Here is an 11801-nt window from a genome sequence, read left to right on the forward strand (position 1 = left end):
GGCGCCACTGGGGACAACAGGGGCTGTCCCTAATGGCGGTGCGACCACATGCATGCACTGCCATTTGGGACAATGGAACTTGGGCATCCTTGGATTTTGGTATCGGGGGGGGGGGGGGCAGAATCTCCTACAGATACCAAGGGCCAATTGTAATGACCAGTTCAGCAACTTAGCAAGCCTTGGATTCACACAACACTTGACCCTTCTGGCATGACTGTAAGGGAGATTGGAAGCTTTAATTTATTTTTGCTTCCACGAAATCCAGTCAGCAATATCTCTCTCTGGCTTTTCTTCGCGAACAAAGATTCAGGAAGGACTCATTCCGCGCTTTCTATAAGCGCGTTGATGACTAAAAAGACCAATCCGAGATAAACAAGTCCAGTTGTAGAAAGCACAGCAGAAAGTCTCTTTGGGTGATGTTTCCAAGTTGTGGTTCTTTCTGTGTTGTTGTTTCTCTTCGAGACTCATTCGGCATGAGTTTTCGAAAAAGGCTGCAGCATCATAGATAGTGCGTCTCCATGCCTCCCGATACAAGGCCAGACCATTGTTGGTGATCGATTTGGCCAAGCCTGAGATGTTTCAGGGAGTCCTTGTATCTCTTCTTTGAGACGCCCCACTTACGCTGACCCATGGCGAGTTCACCGTAGAATACTATTTTTGGGAGGCGATGGTCCTTCATCCTGGAAACGTGTCCTGCATAGCGCAGCTGCGTCCTCAATAGCATGGCCTCAATGCTAGTGATCCCTGCTTGCTCAAGGACAGCAACAGTCAGCAAAATACGCTTCACGAAAATGGGTTTATTACAGCAAGCAGGATCCAACTTTTGTGTCATAGTTTGTCCTGAACCAACATTCCTTGACTTACATAATGTGGAACTGGAGCTAGGGCCATAGCTGAAACAGATATTTCCAGAATCCTCACTGCTGTGCAGGTTGAGTAGTGTATTGGTTTTCACAAGCTTTGGTCTCATGAAGACTTGCACAGATTGTGGGAATCCAGTTTCCTGTTATGTCTGAACTGAAGCTATGATTAAATGTGATCCTGCTTTTGATATCGCTTAGTTATGATAAAACTTGCTCAAGGAAGCTTCCCCCCCCCTCCCCAAAACGGTGTCACTTTGGAATTATTCACATAATTGTCACTGTTCATAGTGACTGAATTTCACCCTTTCCCCTGAAAGTAAAATTTACCAAGCTAATCTGATTTGATACGGGTATTTTCTACTGCAAATCGCCACCATGTTAAGGTAAACTGAATTTAAAAATAAACGTAGAAGGCCAGGTTTGTTGAAGTCATATGATGTTTCCTTGACAAGTGTAGCCATGGAAGGAAAGTAATGTGCTTCAATGGTCTTCTGTTCCAGAAAGCGTGCATGTCTATGAAGATAAAAAGGAAGCCTTGCAAGCTGTTAAAATGTTAAAAGGCTCACGGTTTAAAGCTTTCTCAAATAGGGAAGATGCGGAGAAATTTGCCAAAGGCATATGTGATTACTTTCCCTCTCCAAACAAGCCCTCTTTATCTTTGTCTCCTGTGAAAGTATGTTCAGTATTCAGCAGAGGTAAGTGTAGGTTTAAATATTCTCTAATTAAAATATTTAAATATCTTTGGGGATAGGCCATTTTAGACTACGCACTGGCAGTAGGAATATTTTTGCTTTTAAAAATAGTTTGAGCTCTTTATTATGACGAGGAACATGGGAATTCCTGAACAAGTTTAAAGACCTTAAGTATTAAAATTAATACTGAAGCATTGTTTCATGCCTTTGTCTTAACAGTGCAAACTAGGTATATACAACACCTGCATTTATGAGGGCCTGACAGATACTTTTGTGAGCAAGAACCACCTAATAACTACAGTATCGTTTTTATTTTGATAGATGGCCTATGCTCTCCTGAGATGGAAACAGTTAATAAAGAAAGAGCCAACAGTTATAAAAGTCCACGTACACAGGATCTTACTGCCAAACTTAGGAAAACTGTTGAGAGAGGAGATGAAACAGCATTCTTGGAACTTATCTGGAGTAATCCTCGCTATCTCATTGGCTCTGGAGACAACCCAACAATTGTACAAGTAAGAGAACGCTCCAGTTTATGCATAAATGCAGTATGGATTAACCCCTTTTTCCCCCATGTCTGCGCTTTTTCCAGCATGCTCTCACAATCAAGTATCCTTATAACCTCCTGAATTCCAGGTCGGTCTGTAATAAAACAGTTACTATCCATGACTTGGTTGTGGATGAAGGGGCCAAACTGGTATGCATTACAGAGACCTGGAAAGTAGGACATTGTGGCTTGAGTCACTGTATAGATTAAATCTATGTCACACATGTTTTCCAAATGTTGCAGCCAGTATTTGCTTTGAACACTATATATCTTTCTCTTCCCTAACCGTGGCCCAGCCCCTACAGTGACAGCATGGTCTGGCACAGACATAACATTTCCAGTCTTTTGACCATGGTTAAGAGCACTTTGCAGGCTATCTTCTTTTCCCTTTCCTTTTGCACCACACACATTCCTGCTGCCGTTCTTTTTCAGACCTAATTACAGTATAGCATTGTATCTGCACCAAGGTTACTGTTTGCTTTAAGCCATATTTTAAAATGTTGTGAATAAAGTTGTTAGCCTTGATTCAAATGCAGTCCTGTACCATGGCTGGAAAAGGGTATTCCTGAACTGATAAACATTGAGCCACTAAAAGAAAAGTGATGGGATAGTCATCTAGTAGTTACACCCAGTTAATTATGACAAAAATATATTTCTTGAGTGTGCTGTATTGTTATGGGGCTTTATTAGTAAGTCACAGTCTCATCACTCCATTTTTGCATCTATAGATAATGCATAACAATTCTCTTTCTAGAACATCAGGGTTTTTCCCCTGTATCCTAAAAACTGTCAGCCTGCTTGTATAGAAGTATTTGACTAAATTTTGCAGCATTAGCTTAGCATTTTATAAAGCCAGTTGTACTGCACATCTTTTTTTTTCCATGTCAGATTTGAAAAGATTCTTCCTGTAAGGATATTCCTTTTTATTGCCAAATAGTAGTAAATAATTCAGATTTTATGTCTTCCTCCTCCTCCTCCTCTGCTACTACTACTTTTATTTTTATTTCTTTAGGAAGGCTGTAGATACAATGTCATGCATGTTGCAGCCAAAGAGAATCAGCCTGCTATCTGCCGTTTGCTGCTTAACACTTTGGAAAACCCTGAATTTATGCGGCTGATGTATCCTGATGATGACAGGATAATGTTACAGAAGCGCATCAGATACATAGTTGACCTTTATCTTAATACACCAGATAAAATGGTGAGCTTTGTATGTCCTCTGGACCTTTTTGTTATTCATTGTGAAGTATATTAGTTGCCTGTTGTTTTCTAAGAATGTCTTGTATGCTTAGGTACAAGTTAGCGATACAATCCTATACATAGTAAGACTCACTGAGTTCAGTTAAATTTGCTCCATGATAAGTATAAAATTGGAATCACTAATGGCTTGACCTGTCCTAATGATTTCAGTGGAAAAGTGGAATTGATTTTCTCTGAATCCAGTCCAGTGTATTCTGTCATTTAGTCTGTTGTTCTAAGCTTACTTGATTAGTCTGCCATTTTAAGCATACTTAATTAGAGGCATGTTCATGGAAACCAGTGCCACTTACTGCCTTACTAACAGTTGGTTGGATCAGGCACAGCAGTAGTAAACCCTGAAGACTGGAAATAGCTAGCATACATGATCTTCCCCCATGAATTGTTTCCTTCTTACCCATATTCCCAACCTTCATCAGTGATTCTTGGTTATGGACACATATGTACTTTGGGGGGAAATTTTATTGTCAGCCACATTGGAAGCTTGCTGTCAGGCAGTACGTAAATGTCTTAAATACAGAAATATTTAGTGTCAGAGTTGTAGGGTTCCCTCCCACCTTCCTTTGATAATTCCTTCAAATATTTCCTGCTATTTCTCTGCAGAGGAAGCATGCAGCCTGTGTCCGATTTATTTTCTCTATCGATAGAATTGTTAGAACATATAAACAGCCTGTCTTCTCAAATGTGGGGTAACTTTTAGAATGATGCCGCAATAGTTCAAAATGTACACAAAAAACAAATCTACATGTTTGCTAAACTTTTTTGTTTAAATTGTTAATGTCGATTCAGATATTCACAAACAAAATTAAAGTTTTTAAAATTAAGAGAGATACACAGAAACAGAAGGGCATTTCTAAATGCACATAAATCCTTAGCCAAAAAATATATATGAAAAGACGTGTTTTGTTTTTATAGGGATTTGATACGCCACTACATTTTGCTTGCAAATTTGGGAACTCGGATGTTGTTAGTGTCCTTGCTTCACACCCAAATGCTGTAAAGAATTTACCAAACAAGTATGGTCATACTCCAGCAGAAGTAAGTTGCCCTTAAATATGCATTAAATATTAAATATACTGGTCACCTGAGAACCAGCAACTGTATACTTTTTGGACTGGTGAATTATTAAAATAGCCATTTTATGAAGTACAGTGACTTGATAGTGAAAGCAAGAAGATGCTGTCTATTCTCTCTGTCAAATGCATGGATAGTATGAATGTGAGGCACCTGTATCTTTTTACTAACAATGTTATGTTTTTCATAACAGGTAGTTTGTGAAAGGAGCAAAAACAAATCTGCAGATCTGAAAGGAAAAATCAGGGAATATTTGGAAGGTCTGTATTTGGAACATTAATACTGTGTCTTTGCTATATATGGAGGTTCTACAAAGGCACTGCCAGACTTTAGTTTCCTTCTATAACTTTACTGGGTGTGGCATGTTGTACAGAGAAATAAAATAAAATTGAATAAAACTGACAAGGGTGATTAAGAACTAACTGGTTTGTTATTAAATAAACAATGTTTATACATTAAATTTTGGAAGTGTAAAACTAAAAAAAATTATTAGAAATTTCAAAACACTAAAATACGCTTATATATTTCTACTTTAAGCCACCCCAGAATCTTAACTCCATTTTCAATTCATTTTTATTTAGGTCAGTGTTATGTACCGCTCTTCAGAGCAGAAGATAATGTCTCGGCACCTGTGATCGGACCACCTTGGTCTCCTGATCAGGCAGATGATATTCCACATGGTTCTTTACCAAGATACGTTGGTAGCCCTAAAGATCCTGTGTTGGCAGTGAGGGCTTATGTAGGCCCAGTGAGTCCTTCCAAGGTAATGAAAACCAAGAAAAAAATTGCCCCATTTCTTCCCTTGTTTTACTTGTAAGGTACAGTAAGATGAGTTGAAATGTAGTCAGGTACACTCACAAATTCAATTCAAGAGTACAGATGTACAGCATAACTTGAGCTGAAGGATTAGGAGCAGTCTTTAGGTTTATCTACCAGTTTGGGAACTCATATGTGGTTTGTACATGTTATATCTATAAGGGAATGTTTTTGTTATTGCTTTTGTATTGTATTTGATTTTGCTATTACCCACCTCGATCCTCAAAAGGGAGAGGCAGGATACCAATAATAATAATAATAATATCCAAGTACTGAAAAAGAATTCTCTTATAACGCAAATTCTCCCCTAAATTTTGTGTTACGCTTGCCCTTTTTCATCTGGGATAAATGAATCCTGGTGAAAATTGAGAACTTGGCATGAGCTCATGAACATTCTTGTTATTTACACATTTCTCTCCTGCCGTTCCCCAAAAACTAGGACTCGGGACAGCTTACAAAAATTAAAAGAAATACAGTTAAAAGCACATACAACTAAATAAGTAAACACATACAAAAGGTATCATTGAAATACAATTAAACTATCCATGGAATTAAGGCCATTTAAAATAGGACAAAAATGTCAAGTAAAAACCACATACTGTTAAATTCCTTGGAGTCCATTCCTAAAAGCCTATAGGAATGAAAAAGTTTCACTTGTCAACAAAAGGATAGTGAGAAGGCCTTCTTATGTTACCACCAAACGTGTCTGTGGAGGAGGTAGGACAGAGAAGGGCCTCCCTGAATATCTTAAAGTCTATGGCCCGTTACACACGGGCACCCTAGGACAGACTCAGTCCATGCTAGGGTTAGACGCCCCACACGGCCGCTGCCATCTTGACGTAGCAGACGCTCTGCGTCCACACGTCGCGCCCCGGAAGTGACGCTGCGAGTGTGCGACTAGCGCCTCGCAGCGTCTCTTCCGGGGCCCAGGAAGGAGCGCGATTTTCGTGCTCCTTCTCTGCAGCATCTGGGAACTGCGCCGTTTGGCTGCTGTGTTTCCCAGACACTGCAACTGGCGGCGGCGGCAGACTGCCGCTTCTCAGCAGTCTGTAATGGGCCTATGTAGGCTCATATAAGCAGATACAGTCCTTCTGATTGCTTGGATCTGAGCAGTATAGGACTTTAAAGGTCATAAGCATAATTGTGGGGTTTTTTGGTTTATGTGGCGGTGTTCTAGAAGAGTTTTTCCCTCTGACATTTCACCAGCAGAGTTCTTCAGAGAATTCTGAAGATGCCAGCCACATGTGTTGGTGAAACGGTGGGGGGCTGGGGGGAACACTTCTAGAACACAGAGACATGGCCCCAAAAACCCACAAAAAACTATGGATCCCAGCCATGAAAGCCTTCGACTTCAAATAGGCATTATACTTCCAGCATACCAGGATTAATTTTAGCTTGATTCACATGCAACACAAGCCCAAGTACAGAATGACTGTGATGAATCAAAACATAGGTTGGGAATAAGTATACAAATCAGTTGCTCATTCCTGGTCTGGTTCCTGAACTCTGTTTGTACACTAGGAGTTGAACTTCTAACAATCCTGATTAAACAGGTGTTATCAAATATGGTGCACTAGGATTTACTTTGTCTTAGATTGACAGTTATCTGGTAGCACTTGAACTGCGTTGGAGGTGTTGAAAATATAGTGAAAACTTGTTTACAAAGGGCCATATTTATATATCTTAGGTTTCACTGAGTCATCTTCTGCAGCTAAATAATAGCTCCCTGGAGTCACCTGCATTTTAATCTACATAACTAAGCACCTCGTTGCCTTCAAGAGAACTTAATTGCTTTTCTGTGTTATAGTGCCAACAAAAATACAGTTGATGGAGTTAATTGCTGACTTCGAGTGTCAGCTGTGGAAAACAGTGGAAAAATACTGCATTTCAGCTTCTTCATATCTAACTAAAGAATAAATGGAAAGAGTCATAGAATCATAGGGCCATCCATTCTAACCCCCTGCCATGCAGGAACCTTTCCCTTAGAGGAAGAGTTATAATGATTGAAGAAACTGAATAACCCATATTCATGTTTACATGGCATTTGCTCTAACAAATCCTATACTACAGATGTAATATCAGAAGTGACCCAAAGAGGTGGTGAGTATGTATTTTTTAAAAAACAACAACAACAAATAAATCTGGGGTAATCCATTGGTTGGGCCAGCCAAAAGGTGTAAAATATATCACGCTAACTATTGCAGCTCCATGGGGCTTCTTCATCAAGCTGAGATGGTTTTTTGGGGGGGGTGGGGGAGATAAAGAGATGGTATTTTGATCCTGGCATCTAAGTTCTGTTTCGGATGTTACAGGAGGTGTGTGCTGAGGAAAAGTGACCCTTGCCTGCCATGGCCATAAGCTCTTTGTTACAGACGTGAGGCAGCTCACTTTTCACCTACACATGCTTCTAGAACATCCAAAGCAGAATGTAGACACTGGGACCAAAACATCATTTTATTTCCCGTTTATGCTTTTGTAAAATCATCTGTGCCTGATAAAGAAGCCTTCAAAAGCTAGCATGATGGGTTTTAGGTTTTATTATATTTTTGGGGTGGCCCAATAATGAGATTACCCCAGGATGGATTTGGGATCTTGAGCTTGTGTGTTTGCTTTATGGCCTGCACAGCTGTCCCTATGTTGTTTCATAAATGTGTATGTAACACTGTCTGAGAAGATGTTTATTTCAGATTGTGAGGAAAGAAGATAATCTTGTTTTAAAACTACAGTGTTGAATTTCTTCCTCCCCCTAAAGGCAGAAGACTTTCACAGGCTTTGGAAAACTCCACCTCGAGAGAAAGCAGGATATTACCATAATCTGAGAAAATCCGATCTAGAAAGAGGAGTTGAAAGAGTTGGAAGGTATACCAGATCCAATGTCTGAATTAATATAGCAGCAGACAGAAAACAGTTCTGTTTAACAGGCAGTAGAGAGTGATGTGCTTGCTAGGTTCCTAGGGATGAGAATAGTTTCCCTTGTGATAAGGAACTGTCTACTACACCAGTGTAGACAGTTGCTGAGAGCAATCGCAGCTCTTCTCAAACTATAGTTTTTTGTGGGTTTTTTGGGACTATGTGGCCATGTTCTAGAAGAGTTTCTTCCTGCCGTTTCGCCAGCATCTGTGGCTGGCATCTTTAGAGAATGCTCGCATGGAAAAGTTGGGTGTGTGTGTGTGTGTGTGTGTATACACATACTGTGTGAGCCTGGGAATGCAGGAGTGATTTGCATGTGTATTGTTCTGTGCTGATGGCAGGCCTCAGGCTGGGAGGCTAATGCAAAAGAGGATTAGTGCCTGCTAATTGGTGATCATTATCTGCTGGGAAAGCCCCTGACTTTAAGTGGTTTCCCATTTGCATTTGGTGAGTCTTCATTTTGCTATTCCTCAGGACTGGTAGCCAAATTTTGTTCACTTTAAGGATTTCTTCTTTCCAGTTGAAATTATCCAGATGGTTTTGGATTTCATTGGCTTCCCGGTGCATCCTGACATGTGTGTGGTTGACACAGTCCAGAATTTCAGTGTTTCTAACAGTATTTTATGCCCAGGATGGTTTGTGGCTGTTCTGCTACTGCTGATTTTTCTGGATGGCCCAGTCTGCAGTGTCCTGTGTTCCTCATTCTTGTTTGCACCTGCGTTTGGTGGTCCATGTAGACTGGTCCGCAAGCTGCATGGTATGCGGTAAACTCCTGCGGCTGTGAGAGGGTCTCTCTGGTCCTTGGCGGAGCAAAGCATTGGCTGGATTTTCTTCGTCAGTTTGTAAAGCATTTGCTGGTTGTGCTTCCTCCTCATCACTTTGCCATTGTGTCTGTGACTCCTTTGATGTATGGTAAAAATACTTTCCCTTTTGATGGCTGTTTTCTTCACTCTCTGGGTTTTCCTGGGCCTGGCAACCCTTCTGAGGTCTGAGCTGGATCAACCATTAGCCTAAACAGCTTTAAATCAAACCACATGAGTTTACGCATACCATGCAGCTGCGGACAAGTCACACATAGGGACCACACAGTAGGTATATACCTAACTTTTCCAAGCAAGCATTTTCTGAAGCTGCCAGCCACAGATGCGGGCGAAACGTCAGAAAGAAACTCTGCTAGAACATGGCCACATATCCCGAAAAACCCACAAAAAACTATGGGTTCCGGCCATGAAAGCCTTGGTCTTCTCAAACTGTCCTGGTCTTGTTGGTTGGACAACAGGCAGAGGGAGACAGTTATCCCTCACGAGGGCAGGGGAGGTAACTTTGTGCTGTATTAATTGGATTGCCACTAAGCCCTTTTTTATCCTTTCGAAAGACTTTGAAGCATCCTCTGAGTCTGAGCTGTTTTTTTCACTGTCCACGAAACACGCTTATCTCCAAGCTGTTTATGGAAGGTGCTTCTCAATCTCCTTTTTTAAAGTGTGAGCAGGAGTTGCAAAGAATCACTTGATAATGACTACCTCATTTTTTATATCTAAGAGTTGTGGTTCTCATTCTTACACCTGCTTCCCGTTTTTCTCTTGTCACCATCCTCTTTGACTCTATCTGATGACAGGGATATTTTACCCTTCAACGCTTCTATATTCTCCCAAACATGTGGTTCCAAATATCACATATAGTTAGTATGTATGCCATGGTTTAATTGAAATAATATACTGAGAAAAGCTTTGTGGAGCTGCAAGGATCATGAAGGAAAGAAAAAAAGGAGTTTATCAAACTGTTTTTTCTGTACTTGCACAGTACACCAGCCTTGGTCAATGTAGTCTGCTGAGGTCAGGACTACTTTGCTTACCTCTAACCTCCTGACTCTTCTTTTAAATGTGGAACTCTGCTAATATCATGTCCTATCAATGTTTTCCCTGGCTTCCTCTTTTTGACATTAGTGTCAGCCTTACAGTCCTCTTAAAACAATGTCACTCCACTTTTCCACTTATTCCGCTTTCCAGTTTCCTTCACTTGTATGCCTAGTGTTTCTGCCATGTTACTCCCTTGGTTCAGACTCCCTTGCTTGCACCTCCCTGCATTTTCTGAACCACCATTGCTTCCATTGGTTGGCATTTTCCTGTTTTTGTGGCTATTTTTTGCGTGATGCATGTTTTGTTAAGTACCAAATAATGTGTTCCAGAAATGCAGCAATGCTATTTCCTAGGGACTTGAAAGAATGAAAGGCAGTGCATGCTTGCTATATATCTCCAACTCTTTTTAAAACATGCATTTGGAAAATATCTCTTGTCTTTAACTATATATTACTCTTGTCATGAGCACGTACCTATTTTTATTAAGAGTATTTAATATATTACATTCCAATTCCTTTAAAGATGTAGGTAGACAAAATAGCATGTATTTAATTAAAGTGTTAATGTTGGGATTTTCATCCTCCGTTGATGGCTTGTGTGTTTTGACAGTTATAAGAAAACAATCTGGAAGTTAAAGGATTTTATATGTGAGAATATAACTAAATAATTACAGATTTTATGCTCATGTATTGATTCAGTTATTAAAAATATAGTTTGTTTTTAGTAATTTTTGTTGCAAACTATTTAATGTCTTCACAAATGATCATCTATCTTATTATTTCAGGGAGTTAGCTCATGAACTGGGGTTTCCCATGGGTGAATACTGGAATTTTCCTGGCTGTTTTGTTGATCTGTCTCCCCCGGAAGGGTTCAAAAACTAGAAGAATACCGGAGTCAACAAGAAATTAAGGCGCAGCAAGAAACAGGGGAGAATGAACACAGAACAGATGCAAAGTTCCTCAGCTTTCTGGTAAAGACAAAACATTGTTTAAAGGTTGAACATGGAAAATGATAACAATGTTAGATAGTTAGATGGGTCACTTTTCAAGATTTCTTAATTCCCAAAATATTTCTCAAGTTTTTAAATTTCACAGTGGCAGACTGATTGTTTTAACTGAACGTTTAAGAAGCATGAGCTTATGGAAGGTCGCTGTTAATTTTTCTATTTGCAAATATGAACAATATCAGTTATTGAGAGTGGGCCATCCTCTCATGAGTTGAGTCTCATGTTATATCAACTGGGTCATGGCTAAATTGCTTGTACCTAATTGTCAATCAAATTTCCTTGGAACAGTGAAACACCCTTAGTGCCCTTTCTTGGTATTGTGACACATATTTACAAGCTAATTCCATTCAGTCCCTTAGTGAAATTCTTGGTAGTAGTGGCCAGAAGCTTACCACAAGGTATTGTTGCAGTGGGTTGTTCTTGTTAGAGGAGGCTTCTCCATTCCCTAGATGAAGCAGGTTTTTTTTTTTTTTGTGACTGTTCTTAAGAGGTTCCCCAAGAATTGGAAAAGTGTTTGTGAAACTGTCTTAGTCATTGTTCTACATAATCTAAGTAGTGCCTTGCAATCAATCAGCAAATTTTTTGTGGGTTTTTTGGGCTCTGTGGCCATGTTCTAGAAGAGTTTATTCCTGACGTTTCGCCAGCATCTGTGGCTGGCATCTTCAGAGAATGTCAGAGATCAGTAGTCTCGAAATTATTTGCTTTGGGATGGGCGCTGCACTCCACTTTGCTGACAGACTTCTTGAGAAATGAGGTCCATCTCACAAACTCAATCTGATG

General features: G+C 40.0%; 1 protein-coding gene across 2 annotated transcripts in view; it reads left to right on the top strand.

Annotated features, from left to right (window-relative positions):
* Positions 1-11801, top strand: part of ANKLE2 (ankyrin repeat and LEM domain containing 2) — a 38053-nt gene that overhangs the window by 14394 nt on the left and 11858 nt on the right. For both annotated transcript variants that reach the window (XM_042441449.1, XM_042441450.1), the window contains exons 3-9: positions 1364-1558; positions 1877-2070; positions 3115-3303; positions 4275-4397; positions 4627-4693; positions 5015-5196; positions 8002-8108. In XM_042441449.1, coding sequence (XP_042297383.1) covers positions 1364-1558; positions 1877-2070; positions 3115-3303; positions 4275-4397; positions 4627-4693; positions 5015-5196; positions 8002-8108 — 1057 coding nt within the window. The remainder of the gene's footprint in view (positions 1-1363; positions 1559-1876; positions 2071-3114; positions 3304-4274; positions 4398-4626; positions 4694-5014; positions 5197-8001; positions 8109-11801) is intronic.

This window comes from Sceloporus undulatus, chromosome 10 (assembly GCF_019175285.1).
Source record: "Sceloporus undulatus isolate JIND9_A2432 ecotype Alabama chromosome 10, SceUnd_v1.1, whole genome shotgun sequence".
NCBI lineage: Eukaryota > Metazoa > Chordata > Lepidosauria > Squamata > Phrynosomatidae > Sceloporus > Sceloporus undulatus.